Source organism: Schistocerca nitens, chromosome 3 (genome assembly GCF_023898315.1).
Source record: "Schistocerca nitens isolate TAMUIC-IGC-003100 chromosome 3, iqSchNite1.1, whole genome shotgun sequence".
Classification (NCBI taxonomy): domain Eukaryota; kingdom Metazoa; phylum Arthropoda; class Insecta; order Orthoptera; family Acrididae; genus Schistocerca; species Schistocerca nitens.
Window position 1 is genome coordinate 787,159,579 of NC_064616.1, and position 26,577 is coordinate 787,186,155.

General features: G+C 37.7%; 1 protein-coding gene across 3 annotated transcripts in view; it reads right to left on the reverse strand.

Moving 5' to 3' along the window:
• LOC126248803 (glucose-6-phosphatase catalytic subunit 1) overlaps nt 1-26,577 on the reverse strand; it is a 204,379-nt gene that overhangs the window by 18,375 nt on the left and 159,427 nt on the right. The window contains exons 5-7 of one of the 3 annotated variants that reach the window (XR_007545540.1): nt 25,269-25,542; nt 22,636-22,807; nt 12,699-15,733 (exon numbers count right to left, since the gene is read on the reverse strand). Coding sequence is in view for 1 of the 3 variants with exons in the window: in XM_049950198.1 (XP_049806155.1) it covers nt 15,725-15,733; nt 22,636-22,807; nt 25,269-25,542 (455 nt within the window). In the remaining 2 variants the exon portion in view is untranslated. Of the gene's footprint in view, nt 1-8,770; nt 15,734-22,635; nt 22,808-25,268; nt 25,543-26,577 lie in introns of those variants that run through there. The other 2 variants (XR_007545541.1, XM_049950198.1) reach the window with 2 other exon arrangements.

Below are 26,577 nucleotides of genomic sequence, written 5' to 3' on the forward strand. Positions count from 1 at the left end.
GCAGATGCAGAACTTGCAGGTAGCGGTGGTGTGGGTGCCACTGCAATTCCCTTGGTCTTGGGAACCTTCTTTTTGGATTTATTTCACTGCTCGTTGGGTTTCCCTGGCTGGGAGGACTTCACTGATTCAGTCTCTGGGACTGAGGATGAGCGTGAATCCCTACAACTAGCTGCTTTTGGGCTCTTCAGCTATTGGCGGGTGTCATCTTTCCCACTAGCAGAAACCTGAAAAGCGAGTGACCCAAGAGACCCCTTCCTAGCAAGAGTAACCAAAGAAGACTTACACTTTTCCAGCTCAGAAGTAGGGACTGATATCCCCGATGATTGGGGGGAGGGGGGGTGTTGCTCCCAAAGGTGGTGGTGCAGGAGCAACAGGGAGGGAAATGCCCCCCACCACCAAGGGGGGAGGTGTAGTCTTCTGGCTCTGAGAGGTGACTGGGGTTGGCGGAGCTGATCAGGCTAGAACTGTTGTAGTGGCGGCGTAAGATGATGTCATACATACAGGATGTAGGTGTTCAAATTTCCTCTTAGCCTCAGTTTAGGTCAGTTGGTCCAGGGTCTTGTACTCCATGATTTTCCTTTCTTTCTGGAGAATCCTGCAGTCAGGAGAGCAAGGTGTATGGTGCTCTCTGCACTTGACACATCTGGGAGGTGAGGCACATTGAGTATTGGAATGTGAAGGGCATCCACAATCTCGACATTTGACGTTGGAAGTACAGCAGGAAGACACATGGCCAAACTTCCATCATTTAAAGCATGACATTGGGGGAGGGATATAGGGCTTTACATCACAGCAGAAGACCATCACCTTGAGTTTCTCAGGTAATGTATCACCCTTGAAGGCGAAGGTGAAAGCACCGGTGACAAGCTGATTATCCCTTGGACCCCAATGGACACGCCGAACAAAATGTACACCTCGCCGCTCTAAATTGGGGCGCAACTCATCGGTAGACTGCAAAAGAGAGTCCCTGTGAAATATGATACCATGGAACATATTTAAGCTCTTATGGGGTGTGATGGTTACAGAGACATACCCCAGCTTGTCTCAAGTGAGTAACGTACGTGACTGGGCAGAGGATGCAGCTTTGATCAAGACTGACCCAGATCTGATTTTGGACAAGCCCACCACCTCCCCAAACATGTCCTCTAAATGCTCAACAAAAAACTCAGGCATCATCGTCATGAAAGATTCCCCATCAGCTCTCGAATGTACAAGGTAATGAGGTGAGTAAGTGTCACTGCCATCCTTGGCCTGGTGTTCCTCCCATGGTGTGGCCAGGGAGGGGAATGATTTGGGGTCATACGTCTGTGCATTGAATTGAGCCGGTGAATGCTTAGAGACTGCTGGTGTTTGGCCACCAGCAAGAGATGATGTACTATGCTTCATCACGTGTCATCCCCTGATGCCACCCACTCCAGCAGGGGCCCTCCCCACAGGCACCACCCAGCTGCAGCAAACGCCACCTGGCAGGATGGCCATTGCCGGGAGTCCCGATGCCACAGGGTGACGGACATCAACTCCTCGGCTAACAGTGCAGGCATTGGCACATCGATCATTGTGTGGTCAGGGGGCTACAACCAACAGGGTACATGGCGGCCCCACCACAACAGACTGACCACTGTGCTGAATATCAGGTGCGACCAAGCAAACAAGTGCATCATCATCATCAGTGTAAAAAACAATACTGCACAGTTGATGGAAAAATACTCACCCAGGAGGGTGACCTCACCTAATAGTTGGAGAATGAGCAGAAGTACAGATCCACATTGATGAATGATGCAATAGGTCTCCGCACACGATGCACCATGTAAGGCGCCCTTCCCCAATTGGCTCGCTCTTTGGGAAAATTTTGAAGAATGGAGTTCAAACCGTACTGGGGACCATCCCATAAAGGCCAAAACGTGTGAGACTTCTTTTAGTTGCCTCTTAAGACAGGCAGGAATACCTTGGGCCTATTCTAATGCCCAGACCTGCATGGGAGTAAACCACATTTTGTGAAAACTGTGCTTTTAATGTAGACTCTAGATCTCATTCAAGGTGCTCCCAATGTAGAGTGTCTTTTTCTTTTTCCCCTCAATAAGAGAAAAATACTGTTTTTATCAGTATCACTACACAGAGGACTGAAGGGACACTCAAACGCTTTTTTTGGGGGGGGGGGAGGGGGGGGGGAGGAGGGTATGGAAATGAAGTCCCATGCTTCTTGACAGAGCTTAACTGAATGATGTGGGAGACCTGCATCGCCATACTAGGCAAGGTCCTAATAGAGGTGGTTTGCCATTGCCTTCCTCTGACAGTAATGGGAATGAATGAAGACTATGAAGACGACACAACAACATCCAGTCATCTTGGGGCAGGTGAAAATCCCTGACATCGCCGGGAAAAGAACACAGTACCCCATGCTCAGGAAGTGAGAACGCTACCACGAGACCACAAGAGGCACACTTTTTGGGGGGGAGAAGATAAATTTATAAAGGGTCTTGTTTTCTTTACACTAATGCCATCTTCTACCCACTGTAATTACATAAAATGCTTAGAAGCTAAAAATAGTGAAGGTCAAAAGGCAAAGCTTCAGGCCATATGGCATTAAACTAAGCCATGCATAACCATACATGCAGCAGACAGAAAGATATTAATTAAAATGAGCTCAGCTACTAGCAGGGCATGTGTAAATACATAGCAGAAAATTAGTACAAAATCTATTTCAACACCCCCAGGAATTTTGGTGATATATCAATGATACAGGACTATTGGTACAAAAATTGGTGCCCATACAGTTCTGGTTGAGACAAGAACCAAGCTATCAAATAGCAAAACAAAGCCAAAACTGTTGAACTCAATCTTCAAATGTTCCTTTACAAATGTAAATCATGGACTATTATCATCATTTAATAGCTATACCACTGTTAAGATGTGTGACTTGTGGTAATCAGCACTGGGCGAGTCGTCGTTTAGTGCTTCATCTGTCATGGTCATAGACTATCAGATGGCACTGAGGAGGCCTGCGTGGACACACTGTTTCGACTATGCATGCAGTAACTGGGTTCAGGGGGGCTTCATAGCATAGGGAGCCATCAGTTACAACTTACGGTTACGTACAACATTTCTGAAGTGTAAAGTAACAGGTGCCCACTACACTACATTGCACTGCACAGACTGTTATCCCTGTGCCACAACCATTTCTTTGACAGAAAGGTGCTGTGCTTTTTCAGCAGGGCAGTGTATGCCCACATACGGCTGCCATGATGCAACGTGTCCTTCATGGTGTAAAACAACTGCCCTCACCAACAATATCACCAGATCTCTCGCAGTTGAATATGTACGGGGACTTAATCTTTCTCCAGAGCCTTCCTAATCATTGTCAAAGTGCAACAAAAGACACAAGACTCTTAGGACAATCTATCGCAGGGTGCCATTTCACATCTTTATGACCATTTGCATATGAAAAACATGCCTGCATTGGCACCACAGAGGGAGTAACACTGTCTATTTATGTGACTGTCTGCACTCCCTTTATTGTGACCTGAATGTGTTTCATATATTCCAGCAATGATGAACTATCTCTTACATCACTTATCAATGAAATGGCCTTGTTCTTAAGGGTGTTTCACTTTTTCTAGTAGTGTACTGTCATCACTTACAAATAAAAGTGTTTTTACATGATCAAGACTGTTCTATATAATATTTTATTACTACTGCTCAAATTTAAGAAACCCTTAGAAGGCTGGACAAAAGGAGGGTATCAAGCTTATACAAGAAAGATGGTTAAAATGATAGGCTTGTATGATGACTGGTGACAGAATGTAACAAGAATGCTGAAACATCTTAACTGGTAGACGCTCAATCAAATAAAAAAATATAATAAAGTAGAGTCTTGATCACATAAAAACACTATCATACTTCAGTGATGAGATGTGGAGACAATTCCACTGACTGATGGGAGTGGGTGGTGCCACAGTTGCTTCTCTGTGCCAGCGTCTCCAGACATCATCACTGGAGTAAGGTCTGAAGATGATCCTCATCAGGCCGAAACCAGTCACCACATATGAATCAAAGTGTTTTTATTCGATCAAGACTGTTCTACATAATATTTTATTACTAGTTCATTGCGAATGCTGCCATTCCCAATACATTTACAACAATTCAAACAAAGACATCACATCTTGTGAGAAGATTCTACAAAGCTTCAAGAACAATCTTTCAGGCCAGAAACTAAGACTATTGTTCAGTCCTCTACATATATGCTTCATAGATGTACAGATAAAGCTGGACAAACAACAGCTCACACAGGCATACAACGAACGATCACGTATCCCAAGCTCCACCAGTTTGCTGTCTCACAATAATTGAGCAGTATTATAGGCTTATTGGCAGATCTGTAGTTTGCTTCATATCTACTGTGAAGGAATTACTGGAAGCCCAACCAGTTATTTTCTAAAGTTGACCCACATATTCTCTTCACATTCCTTGTCATACTCAACCATTTAAGCAACACTATAGCTACAGTACCTTTTTCTTGTAGAGCTAAGTCTTCTGCATAGTTGAGCCATGCATCGTAGTGGTCTGTCAATGAGTAAGCATATAGGATGTGTTGAAATAACTATATATTTTCCGCCATATGTGAATTGTCATCAGTTAACTTAAAATATGTAGTTATTTATATGGCTTTTCTTCTATGTTTTAGTTTATTAATTATTTAACTTAGTACATGTGTTATGAAATAAACAGTAAATTTTAAAATTGTACACCAGAAAGAAAATAAATGGAACACACAATACGGAATGACTAAAAATCTGTCCCACAAAAAACATACATATTGAGATGGTTAATCACTTTATGATTCTGTGATATGTTTGACAGTGTCAAAGTATTAAGAGGGCCAAATTTCAAGATTTACAGGGGGATATTATTCAACAGTGTATAAAAATTATTTTCTGTGGTATATTTTAAAGCAGAGCTCCATGACAACCTCATATACAAAAGCAAGACTTTTGAAAGGGCTGCAAAACACACATTTACAGCTGCCACAACCTGTTTATTCAATTCAAAACACTTACCATAACACATTTCTTATATACAGAAGTCACAGGGTGCCAATCTAGTGAATATGATGGATATTAACTAACATGTATTCCAAATTCCTCAGTTGTACCACTGCCAAATCATCTCTGTGGGCAGATGCATTGTCCTGTTTACATGTAATTTTCTTTCGCAATCCATGCTTTTCGTCTCATATTTTTTTCAGCAGTTATTGTTTTGTCCTATGTGGGGCACTGAATAAGAAATTGCATACAAAAAATAGTGGCCATAACCTTTCTAGCCACTGTAATCAATTTCTCTTGTTGTTGGGCAAAGCCACCAGCTTTGACTGTCATTTTGTTTATGACATGAAGTGGTGGACTCAAGGCTCAAAAAATTTGTGCGCATCATCTGTTGCATTCTTTTTAGAATGGTTCAAACATTACTTTGAAATAAATTTACACACTTTATTTTTGTCAGCATTTAAGAAATGCTGTACCCATTTTGCACAAAACTTTCTCACAGTTAATTCTTCATGTACTGTATTTTTTCTACTGATATGCCTACTCTGTAAGTGATTGTGTATATCCTGTGTAGAAGTATGAAACTGAAATTTGGTTGCAATAATTACAAGTCTGTTGTTTGAAACTGATAAACAATATTTTATTCAAAATAATCTCCATTGCTATTTATCCATTTCTCTCACCTCTCCGGCAGGCTATGAATGCCACAAGACAAAAACAATTCTTCTTTTGAAGCGAATTAGTCAGCAAGCCATTTTCGTACATTTTCATATGAATCGAAGCATTGTTCAGTGAGAGCATGTCCCAGTGATACAAATAGATGATAATTGAATGGAGCCAAGTCTGGAGAATAAGCTGCATGCCCTAGTATTTCCCAAATGAACGCCTCGATCATTTCCCTGACCCGTTTTGCTGTATGTGATGGGGCGTTATCATGGAGCAATATGACTTTGTGTTGCTTTTTCCATATTCAAGTTATTTTTCATGTAATCCTTGATTTAAATTGATCATCTGCTGTTAGCAATAAGTGTTAATGGTTCCACCAGGTTTTAGCAGCTCATAATAGATGACACCCTCTTCATCCCACCAAACACATTGCATTGTCTTCTTTCCAAAGCGATTTGGTCTTGCAGTGGATGTCGATGATTTGCCTGGATTCACCTATGATTTACAATGCTTAGGGTTCTGAAAATATATCCATTTTTCATCACCTGTCACTATTTGTTGGAGAAATGACTTTCTTTTGCATCTGGTGAGCAGCATTTCACAAGTGGTCTTTCAAATTGTTTGCTGTCTTTCATTCTGTTCATGTGGAATCCATTTTCCCCACTTTCTGCACCTTTCCTGTAGGTTTCAACCGAAGAGAAATGGCTTTCTGCATCACATTCAATTGTTTTGCAAGTTCCTGTTGAGCTTGAGCATCATCTTCATCCAATTCATTGTCTTTGAACTTTTTTGGTGGTTTCTTGCACTCGTCATTTCTCATGTCAGAGTCACCACTTTTGAATTTTTTGAACCATTCGAAACACTGCATTTTCCCAAGAGCATGTTCACCAAAAACTTTGACAAGCATTTAATGCAATTCTGCAGCAGTTTTTTTCAAATGATAACAGAAAACCAACACCGTCCACAAATCGTAGTTCATAGGCACAAAATCTGACATGTTTACAGGTTTGAAACAGATACCATTGTATAAGAACTTGGAATACTGTTTGTTGACATTCGCCGTCAGCTGCTAGAGGAAGCAGATGGTGCTGCAGACATGGTCTAATGGGTCCTACACTGATGGCTAGCACCATCTATGGGGAAATTCCAGTTTTATACTTCTAAACCTAGTACTGTTAATAACCAATCATACAATGTTACACTGTGCACTTTCTAGAAACTTTCAGATGAAATTGCACTTTTGTAACAATCTTTATATGCATCATATTCAAGATAAGAATTGGCAAGTTTGAATTCAGCTGCCTGTTTCATAACTGCTAAAAATGAATGACAAATAAACCCTCAAAAATATTGTAGGAATTTCTGTTGGTTTTATTTTACTTATTTTATTTACACGTCAAGTTCTGAAGGACCAAATTGAGGAACAAATCTCCAAGGTCATGGAATGTGTCAGTACTTGAGATTACAGCATAAAAGTAATAACAGATAAAAATAAAATGTTTATGAACAGTACTTTAATATTCTGCTAGGCACTCCATCACATCCAGAGTCCTTAGTCTTCAGTGATTTAATTATTGACTCAATCTCACCCTTGTCTGTATCACAGAGTAGTATTTCAGACGTAAATCTTGGAAAGGCATTTGCTAAGAGTGTTATATGATCCCCTGTAGAAATTAAATTTTTATTTAATTCACCAGCAATGCTCAGAAATTGATTGTTAAATACTGTACATATATCCGATTTATCAGTAACAGAAATATTTTTACTATGAACTGACTTCATATCGTCGACCTTGTACTGATGACCAGACACTTCCTTCACAATTGACCATATGGTTTTAATTTTATCCTGTGAATTAGCTTTTCTGTTTGTGTACCACATATTCTTTCCCTTCCTAATAACATTTTAAGCACCTTACAATACTGTTCGTATGGGCTACTATAGCTTGATTATGACTACTTCTGACATTTTGATATAATTCCTACATTTTTCTGCATGATATCCTTATCCCACTTGTCAGCCAACCAGGCTGCCTTTTACTGCTAGTACCCCGTTTAGAATGTTCTAATGGAAGGCAACTCTCAAAGTGCATGAGAAATGTGTTAAGGAAAGCATTATATTTGTCATCTATGTTATCAGCACTATAAACATCTTGTCACTTTTGTTCCTTGTCCCAGTTTAAAAAAAACTCTATTGCTGTTGGATTGACTTCCCTACATAGTTTGTAATTGTACGTGACGTTTAAGTACAAAAGCCTTCTAGTGTTAAAATTTGTGCATCATGATCTGAAAGGCCATTCACCCTTTAGCTAACAGAATGCCCTTTATTTACATAATTGTACATGACATGGGCCTGTTATTATTGTCACCTTGCTATCTTTCTCTGAAGTATGTTTCCACATTCTCTCTTGAAGAAAGAAGTGGTATTTAACCAATTTAAAGTTTTGCCCCATTTTTAAGGTTATGTCCTAAATGCATAATTAAAAATGAATTATTTAACAGATTTTTGATTTTTAATAGATTTTATCACACTTAGCAGTAGATCTAATTTCCCTGCTACAGGCATTGATTCTGTGTAGGCTGAGAAACTGCAATTTATCGATCTAATTTACACTTCTGACATCAGATTTTATACTGTTATCTAACTCTTCTGTACAGTCTGTTTTATGTGTTTATAAATTTCTTTCTTTGCATTTTAACAACACATGGTTCTGATTGCACTTGCTACTAGTCAGTATCCATTACATGCTCCATCTTTCTTCAAATTGATACAGCTGTCTGTGGTGGGGGCAGGATGTTAATTTTGTATTTGAAGATAATTTTTTTTAGGAAGGAAAAATGAGGGGCAGTTGGGACACGACAGGGGCTGTGTACATCCATGCTTGAAGTCCTTAAATTCTACACAAAGAAATCCATGCTTCAGTTTACATAACTCAAAAAGTTTATTAGCTGACTGAGAACACTGTAAAAATAGCAAAGGGGAAGAACTAAGACTGAAGTTACTCTGATTCAGGAGTAATTTAATTTTTATTTTTGACACATTTTCAACATTTAACAACATCCACTAGAAAACATTTTCTGATATCACATAATAATTCTGTAATAAAATTAATTTTAAATGTATTCTGAACATATATACAACAATTGAAAACAGTTTCATAACTTTTATTACAGCATATTCAATAGAAAGTCATTAGAAATTTGCCGCTTGTACTGAAATAAAAACATTGCATTTTACCATCAGTCCGATGACATAAACTTAATTATATTAAAACAACTGGAAACTGGCATTACTACTGTGTGTTAGTTATTTAACACTGCCCGAAAAAGAATACTCTGAACTACATTAAATAACGTAGCTAAACCACCTTTGACAAGGTCAGCAAATGACATCTCTCTCTCTCTCTCTCTCTCTCTCTCTCTCTTGCGCGCGTGCACACACACACACACACACACACACACACACACACACACACACACACACAGAGAGAGAGAGAGAGAGAGAGAGAGAGAGAGAGAGAGAGAGAGAGAGACCATGTATTTTCATTCCTTTACTGCTATTCATAGCCACAAAAATAGTTCCAGGAACTTGATAAATATAATTCATTACTCTTTGGTATTACTAATACTGCTTTTTTCCAAATATAATGAAGGATATTAAAATAGACTAAGAAAACTCAAGAATGGCTTCAGTAGTAGCCACAATTAATGACATATTTTTGCTACGGACATTGCTTTCAAACTTTAAATGGATACACACAGCTCAGGATCTCAACACTGAGACAACAGCAAAGCAGCTGAAAGTTATCAATAACATTTAAGACAAATGCTAGGATCATCCAGAAAAATTTATTTACACAATATATAAGGAGATATGCTTCACCTTCTCAGGGTAGAACAGAAAAAAATAATTACTGAAATACAAAAGAAAAGAAACAATCTTTTCTGACAACACAACTGACACTGTGTTAATGTTTTGCTAAATTTCCTGTTATCATTTTGCATTTTTGTGCCTTACTACAGGCTTTTTTCCTCTACATTAAAAAAATTCACTTCAGTTCTAAGGCTGGGGTTGAAAGTGGGGGGAAAAAAGAAAGAAGTGTGTGTGTGTGTGTGTGTGGGGGGGGGGGGGGTGATGGTTGAACAAAGTTAAAGAAATGGTGAGATTTAGCAGCTTCCACATACACAATGTACGATCATGGGTCTAACTCACATTAAATACCATACACTAAACACAAACCTGATACCACTTGTTACTATTTTTAACAACTGTGTTCCAACTTCCATACATTTTAGTCTACAACTGCCTACAATCAAAGACTATTCTGTTCACCTCTAGTAACATTAAACTTTTAGTCATCTTGATGTCTCAAACATAGAACTCACAAAAATGATGAGGCATACTGATTTATAGTCTGTCTGTGTGCTCCATGAGGTTAACTATACTTGCATGTACAAAGATTTCAGCTGTTTCGTTATTTCCCCTCAAAACCTCACAGTTTCAGCACCAACCTACACTAGTAAATTTTCCTCTGTTGTTTACCATTTTATATTAGTCTTATTTATTTTCATTCATATCTGTACTTCAGCGTCTTTCCATTACATCTCTTGAACAACAAAATTATTTAATATGATCAAATTATTGCTACCAATTTGATAGACATTTAGATCAGTTTTCATAAACGAATTTATAAATGACCGTAACAAAGAATATCAATATAATCCTCTCAAGCACCAATGGGCTTTTGTACCTCAAGTCACATTTGAGTATTATCTTCAGAATTAATTAACTGATAGGTATGCTCTTAGCCAAATCTTTTTTTCAGGGATTAATCTGTGTGCTACATTACGAAATGATTTTCACCCATAAATTCATTTGTCACAGGCCTATGTGAGAAATATCACTGGAGGTTGAAATCATAATTATTCACAATAATTTCCTTCACAGTGCTTCTTATGTCTAAAAAGGCTGTGCTACAATTCTTTTGCAGTATTACCTTAGGATGGCTACACCTGTCACAGCATACTTGACAAGTATAAACACGCAAGTCACTTGTGCACCCATGTACAATTCTGTATAAGGTTAAAACTGTGCAAATATTTAACATGTTCTTATTTGAGACATGAACAAATTTCCTTCTCTACACTTGTGCATGCTGCACCTGCACATGGAAACAATGAACATGGGTAGCAGAGACTTCTACAAACTTGTCACAATCACCAAAAAGTATTTATGATTACTGAATGTGAGTGTACATGTTAACAACTGAATGTCTTGAGAAGTGATTACTTGAAATATTGCCAGAAAATGAACTGACTGCACTTCGTGAGACAGTAGAGAAGAAGGTTAATAGCCTGAAAACTAATGTCACAGACAAAAAATACTGAAATTTAAAGCTCAAGCTCTTGTGCAGATTAAGTATATGTACCAAGTCTATGGTAAAATAAACTTTTTGATTCTTTAACTGGTCAGGATATTCTACAGAGCACACCTTCTAATCTAAATGAAACAGACATAAATACTATTAATGTTTTATTTAATTAATTTCTTTAAATACTTCAGTGTAAAAAATTATACTGCTAGGGCATTTACAAAATACTTTGTAAATTTACCTCACAGTTGTTTCAACTTTAATGCTACATTACCGAAACAAACTCTCCAGAGGCACCATATTTGATTAATCCATCACTGTACCAATACTGACAAATCCAGCTTCCATTTTGAGACTCAACAAACTCATATGGAGGATAAGTTTGATCTAGTGTGGACACTAAATAGTTATGCAGTGAAAAATTTGATTTTACTACAGAATCATTGTGACGGTAGTTTTACTTTTCTTCCATGTTATTTAAACCACACTATCTGTATGGTTTCAGCACATTAGTACTTAGGGGAAAAGTATCATCTCTTGTAAACAAATATAGAAGATTTCATAGAGTGTTTATGGCTTCAGCACCTTTACGAATTCTTAATGAGGGTATCTGCATAATTTTTTAAAAATAAAATACCATATTTTATAGAGCCCCTATTCCTCTAAAATTAGATACTCTATTAGTTGCACCAAAATCAAACTCAATAAATTGGTATTTTGTATCTGAAATAACATGTAGAAACATGTTGTGTATGTTTCTAACTGTAAAAATTCCATATCTACTCAAGGTCGCCTGCAACAGACTTCCAGTAATGTTCTGTCTGCAGAAACTGGTATAGCAAACGTTTCCTTAAAAACCTGTTTTTCATTTTAGGAACTCAAATCAGGAAGCTACTCAAATTTCTACAGCATTAGTGCCACATAAAAGCAGTCTACTATTTCATACAAAATTTTGCAATTGGTGCAACAAGATACTGAAACACCAGTACCTGCTGAAGAAAATGTCACTCATTTATCAGCTTCAAGAACATCACCAAATGCATGGCCACCTAAAGAAAGTCTATCAAATATATATGATCAAGTTCTTCACACAACAGAACAACATTTTAAAACACCTAAAGAGAATAGTGACAAAAATAATATTTTTGGTAAAATGTAGCTATTCAGTTGAGAGAGATAACAAGTAACATTAAGAGGCTGCTGGTAGAATACACAATAAACAGCTCTTTATTATGGCTCCATTAACAGAAAAACAAATTATATATTGGTACCTAATTCATAATAGTGTCTGAAGCCTATTATTGTTACTTTTCCTCACTCATGTACCCAAATAATCAATCCTGAACATACCACTCCCAAGAATGACTACATTGCTTCAGACATTTCATATCTCAGTAACTGTTAATTTCTTTGTAGTTGCATATAAATAAAGTGACCTCCTTTAAAATTACAATAATTACTGTGATTCATTTATATTAAATACAATCTTAAACATTTGGGATTACACAGTAATAATTCAGCTTACAAAACAGGAGCAATAATAAGAGTTAAACATGCTGTAAATATGCTTCCATTCAAAATCTTGTAGACTGCTAAGTACACTTCAGGAATTTATAACTTACTGCTTGCGAAATTATAGCTGCATATTTACGATCTTCACAACTTACTCCAGTTGCTGTCAGTCTTTCATAATAGTTTAACACATAACCATAAACTTTTTTAAATGAAGGAGAGAGAAGTGATAAATGATTTACATGTGTCTACTTGCCTATCCTCAGGTGACTATGACAATCATACAAATATCTTAAATGTGCTTAACCCTTTAAGTAGGCATGGCAGATATATCCGTCCCTGCTCTGCTAATTCACAATGGGTTCGATGGATACATCTGGCTGCCGCGTTCTGTGGTTAGTAGCTAGTGGGAATGATAAGTTATCTGCATGCCATTGAAACTGTGGTATTAGTTGAGCTTCATCCACTAGATGGCAGCTCTATTCAGGCAACACAGCATATTCTGTGTTATTTACAACATTTTCCACTCGAGTGCACGTCGACAGTATGTGTCCAGTGAAACAACCACAAAAAAGCACACCTTTTCATCTGTGTTTACCACTGTATTAGTGAGGGGATTTTTTTTTTTTTTTTTGGAATGGTGAAAAGAAGTTATCAAATTTGGAGATAGAGCAGCTGGTTTTAGAAAGTGATGATAATTTCAGTGACATTTCTGAAAGGTTTCACAATATGGATGTTGAGGCTAGTGAAAGTGACTTCGATTCAGAAACACCTGATGAGACACTACTACAGCAGACAGTACCCAGTACATCTGTGCATGCTAGTTCAGTTCATGATCAATATTTGTTCAGTGGTAGTAGTGGTACACTTGCACCTCTAAACCAATATGATGTGATGAGTTTGTGTGTTTTGTAGATGATGCTTTGTGTAAAATACCACCTGAATGGACGAAGTGTACACTCAGATTGTTATTGTAGACTTTTAGCATATGGGGGTAGCAGCAAATTTCAGTGTACTTAATTGACTTGTGCATATGCACTTGTTAACTATGTAGTAGCATGTGTAGTTTGCTGTGGCTGATTAGGATCTTTAGTTAGAATTTATACTTGGGTTTTGAACTATTTCCCATTATAATGAGTGTTCTGAAATTCGTAGTACAAACCTCTAAGACTTTTAGAGGAGAGTGAGTACATGATATCCTGAACAGGAGCTTGTGTCCAGAAACATCAACTAATGATGCTACAGAGCATCAACATTGTAGGTGCCGGTGCCTGAAAATGTATGTATATACAGGATGATTCCATGGTGATGATACATTTATCTCTCTCTGTCATCCTAGAAAGTTTGTATCAGTTTGAGGTCATGGCGCCAGTACCGGAAACAAACAAGTCAAAAATCATAAGCAAAAACCATTCTGCTACCTCTGACAGTGGAATACATGTACTGGTACTGTTGCTGCTAAGATTGTAGGATAGGCAACTTTCAGAGGTGGTAGTATGGACCAAAAGAAAGAAAAAATGTCCAGTAAACATGGGCTCTAAATGCATACCTTAGGAGCTATGAGCACTTGTTCATCTTAGCTAGTGTGAAACACATCTCCTCTATTGAACGAGTGCTCATAGTTCTTAAGGCTCATGTTTAAAGGCTTTTTTCCTGTTTTAGTCCATAATACCACCTCTGAAAGTTGCCTACCCTACAATATTGACAACAGTACCAGTACACGTATTCCACTGTCAGAGACATCAGAACGGTTTTCGGTTGTAACTTTCGACTCATTTGTTTCTGATACAGGGACCAATACCTCAACACATTTATCCTCCTCTGTCACCCTATAAAGTTTGTAACATCATCACAGAATCATTCTGTATATACATACATTTACAGGTGCTGGTGCCTATAACTTTGATGCTCTGTAGGATGGCTGGATGACATGTCCACACATGGGTTCTTATTCGAAATGTTAGGTACTCATTCTCTGTATAAGTCCTAGAAGTCTGTAATGGGAATTTCTGAATACCCTGAATATTTTATCCCAAGAATGCTGATCATGCACACAGGTAAAGCTGTTCAAGTGCAAAATTACTGTAAAACAGATATCTGGGACAAGGGTTCTGGTCTATACCACAATGTGTGCTGGAAGAAGTAAATAAATAAATTACTGACAATAAAGGCTACATATTTACATTTGACTCTTTATGCACTACACAGATACAGTCAGCCACACAAAGTAACCCAATTACTGTATTTTTTATTCTGAATTTACTATAGGGTTCTGTGTTTAGTTATAATAAATGACTGGTTACATTTAGTAGTGTTTATAATTTCACATGGGGAGATATCAGGTAAAAAATGGAAAGAAAACACACACAGAAGCAGGAAGCAGGTCGACAAATGAAACAGTGATCTGTTTGGTTCATCGTATTGAAACTGTATATCATGTCTCCAATCAAGTCACTCTACACAGGAAATTTGAGATTAAGTACCAAGATATCACGAGTGATAAAATTTCAGCAGAATAGTCACTGAAGGATGAAACAACAGACATTAAACAGTTTTAAACCTTGACTTTACAATTATAAGATCTGACAACTACATCACAGAATAAAACATTTCAACTCAAAAATTTGACACGAGTTTTGCCCCAAAGTCACATTATCATCTGATAAGTAGCACATATTTTTCACACATTAAGTCACACAGATCAACCACATCTTATGGCAAAATCAAACAGAAACAATATTACCAAAAATGTACAACTAATGCAAAACATTCACAAATTAATGATCATAATTATGCGATGATTGCACTCTGTGGATTTAGTGCATAAAATAAGTGCATGTTTCATCTTTCAATATTATGTAACTTGAAATTATTCTATATCATATTTATACAGATGCAATACACTATAAATACATGAACAGCAAATACAACAATTGAATGAATTCTGAGGCTCACATTTATACAACATGCTGACAAACTAATATGCCTTTGTCTTGGAAACAAATACGTATATGGAAGCAGTCTCTAACAATCTTCATGGTATTTCTGCATCTCAGCAATCCAAATGATTTTCAGTTGTTTCAACACATTAGGTTGCTTCATATAAGCAACAGCAACAATAACCAAAGCTTCAACTTCACATCACCTGAAAGAAGATAACAAACATGACAGTCACAAATATTTACTAAACACTTTCATGAAGTCATTAAATTGAAATAAATATGGGAAACTTTTTAAAATCCATAATTGATCAGGACTATTTTTTATTAAATTCTATCTTTCAAAATCCATTTTGTAGGAGTTTCACTGAAGCTGCTCCACTGTGAGGAATATTTATTTACTTAAATCACTCCCAGGTTTCCGGAACCAGTACTTCAATTCAAATATTGTTAATTATTGAAACATGCCTACAACATGTCAGTTTCAGCTGTAATAAGAAATAAAACACTTAAGACAGTAGATGAAGCATATGAATCAACTCCACATGACTCTTTCAAGCACTTTTTTGTCTTAATATACTAGAAAAAGTGAAAATTCTACATATTGATTAACTGATCAGGTTAAAGAAATAAAACAAACAAATACATTTCTGAGGAGGATAACCATTTCAGTGTCTAAAGCACATATATGTAGTGCTATGAATATTCTGAGACAGCAAAAGCACTGTTTTTCTTCAGTACAAATAGAATCAAGAAGGCTCAATACATATGGTCCCATTGTTAGAATGCTCTGATAAGTTGAGATATCCAGTTTACACAACAGAAAAGATTGTTTCTTTATATGCATTACATATGTTTAGCATAAGGCTGACCCTATCCAAAAACATATGTATTGTCAAAGCAAACACGGAAAAAAAAGAGCTTCAAATCCCAAGATGATTATGCTCAGCATAATTGTGAGATATTATTTCTGTAAATATTAAAATCAAAGAACTTTTCTTTCATCAAAAGTGTCTACTTTCAACTTGTTTGCTGCTTCACAAATTTCTCTCTGTCTGACTTCAATCTATTCACACTTGCATGACCAAATAAGTGATTTGTTTAATAACCTTTCAAACATACTTGATTATTCTACAAAGCTTCTTGGCGGAGGCACTAATACCTGCACTACTGATTATCATAACTGAACAATCCACTGAAATGATATCCATTGAACCTAGTAAACGTCCACCTACAGTGGCTCCTTGTATATACTGTAAGCACCGAAGATACCTGTAGATAACATTCCTGTAATTATCGAATTGTATGACCATAGTGCATACACCGATCAGCCTGAACATTATGCCCACCTATTAACAGCCAGTGTGTCCACCTCTGGCGCAGATAACAGTGGCAACGTGTCATGGCATGGAAGCCATGAGGCTTTGGTAGTGGTATTACACTGTGCTTAGAGAATTTCTCTAAGCACATCCAACGTTACCTGAATGACGCCATTCCGGTATGTTGGATTGGAAATGGAAGAGCAGAAGAAAAACTTCATCACTTGTGACCTCCCAGGTCTCCAGACCTCACACCTTATGGCTTTTATCTGTGGGGATACATAAAAGATGGCATTTTTATCCTCCCTATGCCTGACACTCTTGAAAGTCTGCGACATCGCAGTGTTGAAGCTGTGAATTCGATAACAAGATACCAGCTGCTTCACGTGTGACAGGAAATGAGCCACCACTTTGATATTTGCTATGTAATATGTGGTTTTTCACATTGAATGCACAAGAATCTGAACTTTTCTCTTTCCAGGAACGTTGGTATTGTGTTTCTATCTTTTGTAGTTTTGGAGCACTAAATGTTTGAAATCTGTTCCTTCTTTTTGAATAGCCCTGCATTGGTTTTATTATTAACTGCTGCTTATGCAATTTGTTCAATATGAGCACCAGAGACATTAATGTGAGTTGCACCCATAAAATTATGTGGTCTACAGTTGTTCACAGCAGTTCCAGTGGAATCTGAGCAACAAGTTACTGTATACTGGCCTTCAGATCAAGTAGAAACCAAATGTGTCCCAGGTAATGCATTCTTTTAGGTATTCCCCAAGCCAAAAGCCACAGGGATTTAGAGTTTGTAATCTTGCAGGCCATGCATGTGGAAAACCTCTGGAGATAAACATCATTGTGGCAGGTTGCATTCAGCAGATCTTCCACGGGGTGAGCGACATAAGGTGTTGCCCTATCTTGCAAGAAAACAGTGGCTTCCACACAGGTGCACTCTTCCAAAGCAAGAATCACATGCCGTACAAGGTGGTATCGATAATGTGCAGGTGTCACATTACACCTGACAGGCTCTCTGGATGTAGTCTCTGCACAGAAGATGGACAGAGAATAAAGGTGCTTGTGAATCCACACCACACAGCCACATATGATGAGTGCAATGGCTCTTTGTGCACAACATGTACTTTAACAGTACCTCAAATGCAGCAGTTCTGTGTATTCACTGCACTTTGCAGTGTAAAATGTGCCTTGTCATTCCATAGACTGTTGCCCAGCCACATGTCATCAACTTTGATCAGTGCCAGAAACCAAAAAGCAAATTCAGAACATTGCTGTGGATCATTAGTTTTCAGCTGCTCCACCATATGCAACTCGCTAGGATACCAGTGTAAGATAGGCTGCAAAACTTTCCATACTGTTGACCATGGTGTGGACAATTTTTCTGACACTCCACAAGCACTAGCACAACCCAGGGCAAATGCTGTATGGTCAGTTATGGCAACAGTAATATCATAAATAACTTCCACTGGGATAGACCACCTCCCTTTTTCAGATGCCACACCAAGCTCAGCCGTGCTATCAAATTTCATTATCATTATCTTTAAACCATTGAATGATATTGAGCTTCTCCTCAGACCTTTCAGTCGGCAATCCCCACTCAATGCACCACTGTAACTGCTGCCATTCACATAGAACAGTTTCACTAACAGGGCATGGTCTCTATTCTCAAGAGCCAAACTGTTCACTTACATTATGGCTTGGATGTCATACCATCATACTTTGTACAGCACCACTTTGCACCTGGAGGCCAAAATTGGAGCTTCCCCCCCCCCCCCCCCTCCTCCAGTGTAAATTAGTTTCCCACTAATGCAATAGCATATCTATGGAGTCTCACTGCCACATGATATTACAGCCCACACTGGACCTCCATGAGTAGCTGCCCATTACTTAAAACCATCCACTGTTAAGACAGAATTCAAGTTCAAAAACATTGAGACAAGTAATTTTTTTGTGATCAGCATGCAGAGGTGTGTTCCTTGTTGATGTGCCAGGATTGGCCAGGAGGGGAATGGGGTAGGCACCCGTTGAGGTGAAGAATAAAGCATAGTTTAACCTGTGTGAAGTTTTAATGCCGTAAAGAAAGGCAGGCATGGAGAAGCCGCCAAGACTGAATGGGCAGCCGCCCAAGAGAACAGGTTACGAGGATGTCTGGTCGGTTTAGAAGCTGCCAGCAGAAGAGTGCAAACGGCATGTCCGTTCCTGGCAGCCGGCCGCGGTTCCACCCCCACTTGACCACCTCCAAGCCTCCCTATTGGTCGGTCAGATCGTAAGATGCGTAGTTCGGTAGCATTACCTTGTCAGCAACACGTAAGTTTAGCTGCTGAAGGTTCAACACATGAGCTTCAGGGTGGTACTGTTCGGTTCTGGGCAACGTGACTGAGACGCTGCACCTTATAGCCAGGCAGAAGACACTGATGAACATAAAGTGAAAAAAAATAAAAATGTACAGCCTGTTAACTAATACTGAAAAATAGTTCACTTTTAATTTCCCACTGGGATATTCTGAACTGTTTCTAAGAAAGCTGGATTCCTTACTATGCTGTCAGACAGCAGCAAACAGTTAATTGTCTTTGATGGCTTCCTTTAGATTTTCTAAAGAATTCTGATAGGAAAAATGATGCAGAGATCTTATTTGAATCTTACAATTTGATCTCAGTAATTAACTTTCCAACAAGGGGTTTAAAGACAGCAGGGCCCATAAATGACAATGTTTTCTTTGGTGAAGCTCAAAGCAAGAAAATAACTGTTTACTCAGTAACAAATGCTCTCTCTGATCATGACGCACAGTTGGTTACAATAAATGACATAGTGCCTTACAGTATGGATACTTCTCAGTGGAAATCAGTTAGAATAATTACGGAGCCCAGCACAAATGTCTTTAAGAAGAGTTTCCAGGAGATGGCCTGGGATGAAATTTATAACTAAACAAATGTCAACATAAAATTTGATCTACTGCATGATAAATTCATACCATTTTCTTAAAATAGCTTTCTGCATAAGTTAACAGACATGTAAAAAAACCACAGATCACTATAGGGACTACAGAATATTGTGAAAGGAAAAGGGTAATGTATCTGTTGGCAAGAACAAGTAGACATCCTGCAATAGTTGCACACTACAATCATTACTGGAAATTATTATTAAATGTTATTAAAAAATAAAGAAACATGGACATAATAAGTGAAATGAGAGACCAAACAATGAGCCACAGAAGAGGATAACATCACTATTGAACTAAATGGAAGGGCTATAAATGACGAGTCATACTCCTATGGTTCGCCTGCTTTAGTTATTCGTTTTTTGGCCTCGGTGTCGATGTACTGCGTTGTGATACTGGCTGATAAAATGGGGTGTGGAAGTACAACACTGCCTACTTTAAATAATGTAGCCGACAGGCACACAGTTGCGTTTCCTAGTAGTTCACTTTCACTGTTCTCAACCGCCCCCTCCCCCCCCCCCCCAATTAATACACAGTTATATATGGCCAGTGCACTATTGTTTTAACTTTCCATTAGCCTCATTAATAGTTTGCAGGCAAACCTCCACATACTGTTACAATAGTTTACTATTGAACATCTACAAGCAGTAAAAACCTAACCACAAAGTTCACAGTTCTTGAAGAATAGAAAGGTAGACATGGAGCAGACACTGTCATTGTTTTAACACATGGCCTAATTGTGTAAGACTTATTTCACAGTTAAGTTGACACATTGTTGTTCTAATCAACACAGGCTTCTCGTCTGAAACTCTGTCGTGGACTGACTGTCTCGGGACCAAACATCAGGCCCTTATATATCCTTACAATAATAGGTACTGAAACTACACACTGTTCGAAGTTAAATTTACAGAAATTACAATTAAAACTTACTTCATTCAATTAACTGAATACATCAGAAAATTGCTTCTTTTTAACAGTTTCTTTTACTACAAGAGTTAGGCCAAATTATTTGTTTAAATCCTGAAATTAACATATATAGTTATGAAAACAATACTTCTGACAAAGCTGTTAATTACTTTGCAATTAATTAAGGGCTGGCTTTGCTAATATGTTAACTCATCTTTAAGAAAGAAAGTCTTCAAAGTCTTCATTGCTCAGAAACAAGCTGTAAGAATAATATGTGGTGCTCACCACTAACATCTTGTAGACATCTGTTTATAGAGTTGGGCATTGTGACTACTTTTCCACAGTGTATTTATTCCATCGTGAAATCTGATACAAATAATCCACTATAGTTCAAAAGGAACAATGACATACATAATTACAAAACTACAAGGAAAAATGACATTTATTACTACGCATTAAGGTTGTGTTTAACACAAAAAGTGGTTACAATGCTGCAACTGAAACTTTTGATCAGTTACCCACTGATATGAATCACAGACAGCAAAGCGAAATTTGAAAACAAATTGAAAAAGTTTCTCCTTGACAACTACTCCTATTCCGTAGAAGAATTTCAATTATTGTTACAAGTAAATGGTTGTGGGTAGGAATTACTAACCCACATTTGTAAATTCAAAAAACCTTATAAATGTTCAGCATGTAACCATATTTACAAATTAATTTGCAATGTGAATTTAAAATGACTCATTCCACATCATTACAATTTATCATGCAGAATGATCCATGGAACATGAAACAAACAAACTAACCAATGAACTTACTAACTAAAGACAGGAACAGCAGAGAGACTACTAAACATCTAAGCTTTTGGCCAGAAGGCCTTTTCTGAAACAAACAATATACATACATTCCCACTGCCCTTAGCAGCCAGAGACAGCGGTCATATGTATGCGAGTTAAATTTGTGTGAACGTGTGTGTGTACGTTGTCTATTTCAGAAGAAGGCCTTCTGTCCAAAAGCTGGTGTGTTTAGTAGTCTTTTTGCTGTGTATGTTTGCTACTCAACATCTCCACTATATTTTGAGCAGCAATCTGCCCCTTTCATAATTATGTCATTATTCCATCCTGGATTATCCACGATTTGATTTTAACTAACAAACTAACTAACAAACTAACTAACTTGCCAGCTCGCAATGTTTTAAACTATTGCAACAATCTGTAAAAAAAAAGTGTTCTGTAATACTTGAAAGATTCAACTGTCAGGGCATGGTTTGCAGAGGGCTGCAAACATATCCATGACGTGAAGTATATTTGAGCACAGTCTGCTACAAGAATGTGTGAACAAGGCAAAGTCGGTGGAAGCCAACATGATTCAAGAAGTGCAATATATATTTCAGTTGTAGAGTTACAGTCCACAAAATCTTCAGGTGCAGGTCTTGTATACAACCAAAGTAGAGAACAAATTAGACAATTACCTTTCCATATTAACGGTGGTGAACCAACACATAATCCAACATATCTCTGGATCATGTGCTGGTTCACCAAAAGTTCGAAGTTTACAGATTTTCTAAGTATGATTGAATGCACATCATAAAATTATTCCAAATAAAATTCTTGATTTATTCTGCCAGCAGTTATCTGGATTTGTTGCTATGGTCTTGGCTGTGAGCAACATAAATAAAGTTTGGAAGGCAGGAGAAGAGATACTGGCAGAAGTGAACCAGTAAGGATGGGTTATTGGTCATGATTGGATACCTCAGTTGGTACATCATTATTTGTCCATGAAAGGCAAATGTCTCAGGTTCAAGTTCTGCGTTTTAATCTCCTAGGAGGTTTCAGTGCAAATCATTTTACAAACTAGCATCATATAAATAAGTCACAGTTTAATAATAAAAATGCAAAGGGATGTTATAAAGAGAAAACATGTCAAAAAACATTACCTCCGGTATTATTTTAAACAGCAACCATGGTTGAAGCGTAAACAGAAGAAACTGTAGTGGGTAAAATATAAACACATTAGATGTTGTAACAGTTTCAGAGGCACCTGCAATCAACAGAGCAGCAACATATGATGCCAGAAATGCTTTCACTGGTCTTTGGCTCTTCCTTAATCTGCAAAAGTACAGTTGATTACATTACAAAAAAATTTTGACAATTCATGCTACACAAGTTTCACAGCAAATGATACTTGAAATGTAACATACTGTAACATTAAATTTATATATAGTTTTTCATTTCTCTGATATTTTAGTTCTTATAGCTGAACTTTTGTTCTGAGCAAGAAAATGAAGGCTGACAAGACCAAAATACATACATAACTACATTCATAGTTCCTGCTACTAAGCCATCAACACTGAATGATGCTGAAGTTGAAAAAATCTTCACATCATTTTCACATGACTTTTTTATTGTAAATATTCTATCATTGGACAACTTTTATTAAAACTTTCATCATTAAAAAAAAATAGTGAACCAAAGAAAATGTATGTACAGCAGATTACAATGCACAGTTCCTAAGCTTGCTTTGATAAGATCACATGTTATGGCACACAAACCCAATACTGGAGGTCTAAGGTAGCTCTATATGATATTTAGACATCTTTGACGGTAACAAACATTCACCAGATACTGCCAAACATAATTTAAACAATTCAAAAAATCCAGTAGAAAGCTTTTAATCATTTAATTCTTGGCCAATAACCATCACCCCTTTCTGCTCTTCTAAAACTTACAATATGTTTGTAGTTTGTGAGGAAACTATGGAGCTGAAGAGAAGGAAACTTAAGTTGAAAAAATTGCAGAAACTCTCAGGCAGTACAAATTCAAGAGTTGCAAACAATCTTATGAGAAGCGTTTCATAAAGCATGTTACATGCTGTGTGTTGGAATTGTAGCTACACGAGTCAGTCAGTATTTAACCACTAAAACAGTTTTACAATTTATTTAATACCCAACTGCTCTTAAGACAGAGATAAAAAATAACAAATATGAATGATGACAGCTTTTTTTTTAAATTCTATTAGTGTGTTGATAAACATTGTTGTGTAATTTAGTTTCCCTGGAAAACACAGCCTCACAAAAAATGAAGCACCCAGAAGGGAAGGAAACAAAATGAAACTTCAGGAGTTGGGAGGGTATGCGATGTTATTTCAGTGACTAAAAGTTGAGTCACATTTGGAAAGAATTTGGCAGTATGAGCCCACTTATCAATATGACTATGCACCGTCCTGGCCTGGATGAATACACTGATTCAGTTGGGAAAGGTGTCGCAAAGCCACTGTATGCTCACCTAAGGCAAGCTGACCCATGACTGTTGTAAATGATCCTTGTTGTCTTGGATAATAGCACTGGGATGGAGTTGATGGCCAAGATGGTCCCACACGTTCTATCGGGGACAGATCTGGGGATCTTCCTGGTCATGGGAGTACTTCAACATCACACAAAGATTTTATAGATACACATGGCAGGTGGGGATGAACATTGTCCTGTTGAAAAATGACACCACACTACTGTTGCACGAGAATTAGCACCTGAAGATGCACGAGGTCTGTGACATATCATAGTGCTGTCATAAATAGATCATCAATAACTACAAGCCGTGACTTGAAGTCATTGGCAGCTCCCAACACCTTGACCCCAGAATAAAGTCACTGTGCCTCTCTGAAACATTGGAAGACTGGGGCCTCTCCCCAAGTCAATGCAATACTTGCTAACAACAGTCAGGCACAGTAGCATAAAACTGTGATTCATCGTTTAACACAATGTGACACCATTCATCATCAATCCACATTTTCCAGGCAAAGTACCTACTCAAATACAGCTGTTTCTGTTTTTGTGTTAACGACAGCTTATACATGCGAAGGTAATGCCCCAGTCCAGGTACTCTTAGTCTCTGAAAAATGGTGCCAGATGACAGAATGTTGCAGGCAGTCTATTACCTGTGCTCAGATAGCAGGTGTAGATGCGTGCTTGGTGCACAATATGGTGATCTTCCATTATAGCATTGTGGTGGACAGACATGATCAGTTAGAACCTAGACAATTGGTATGCCTGTCCTCGTGCTCTCATGCAGTCAAATATTGGCCACTGTCATATCTGAATGCCCCACAAATTAGGATATTACACAATTTGACCAGCTGACTAAATGGAGATCCTTTTCACACACTGTCAGGTGCTAATAATCCTCATATAAGTACATGACATATCCCAGTCCTTCACAGTAACCACTCAACATCCAATGCTGTTCCTGTCTCTTATATACCCTACCAGGCCTTGCAGCAACACTAAACATGGACAACAGTAATGAACTCTAGTGGACGTTCTACTTGTCACAGAGAATTGAAACTCAAAATCATTTACATACCCACAGATGGTGTGTAAAGTTATGAAGTTACATTGACATTTGAGCATGCCTTCTGAGTTCTTAACTATTTTTCAGGCAATCTATTATAGCACAACATAATGAAACACAAAACTGCTCTCATCATCAATAAAATCTCTCTCATTAATGACTGCTTACATCAGTCACTGTACTCAACAACTTAAATCATAATTACATCATATAATGAGCATACCTAAAAACTGGTGCAGATAGAGCTACCCCAAATGTAGTGCCAGCCACTCTGACAAGAGAAAATAGGGGTGTGGTTGTTATGTTAACATTTTCCTCTTGGAAGCACCACTTCAGAGCAAGATAAACAGACCATTGAGGGTCCACACCTGCAATTTTCTGTAGCCAATAAGAAACAACAGAAACTGCCGTAAGACAAGCAGCAGCAATCGTTAATTTAAGCCTGCCTGCTGTCCTCCACCAATTCAGTTTTTTTACCAGCCAGCTAACAGCTACACCTGCAACAAAATAACTGTCTTTCATACACAATAATTAACAGCCAAAATACATGTCTTGTGTTCACTACCATTCAGTATGTTAACCCACTTCACAAGTAAAGGTATGTTACCAACACCAAGAGAAAAAAATTGCTTAGACAACAGTTACAAAAGATTGAATCTGTTTACTTTAATTACTTGAAGAAATACAGGAACCAGACATGTTTCTGTATAATATCATTTTATGCATGAACAAGTTTTGGGCTTTCAACAATTTTCAATTTTCATAATCAGTACAACACTTTTATCGATTCATTTTTGAATGCTGCAGCTGTCTTATGTTCTGTAATTTGTGACTCCTTTTCTGCACGGACACTTATATTGATTCGTGTAGCACAGTATTTACCATGTGGCCGACTGCTCTTTGTAAAACACACACACATTAATGCACTAGTGTTTAATGGAAAATGGAAAAATATTAGTACATAAAAAATTGATATTTTTTCACAATAATATCAATATATATCTCCAATAAAATAGCTAAATGGAATTTAATAGTTTTTATGTAGAACCACCCACTGTTAAAGTAATGAAAACTTTTATGTCCAACAGTTCACCCATAACAGTTTTACATACCATACATTGCAAAGGACTATAGCTGGAATTCACAGTGTAAATATGGTCTTATTGTGGTCTTGTCCAAAAACTAGGCACATATGACGAGGTTGCTCCCATAAAAAGAAGGTAGATTGTTAAGGGTCCCCAACTTGAAACTGCTGCATGTGCTCCTTAGCAGATGCAGGGTGACCAGTGTCAAGTGTTAACTGTGGGTAGGAGGTGAACCAAACTTAGTGGCTATGTGGGTCCTCACTATGCTGTGAGGGTGCTATAGTCACAAATTTCTGTTTTTCCATTGTGATTCGCTGGCAGCATGTGCAGAGTTCCAGGCTGTACTTGGTTGGAATCCTGAATCCCTATGGATAAAGTAATATGTAGTGTGAATATATATCACCATCTTTTTGGTGCAGTCTAATGAGGACAAAACTGAGGATATAA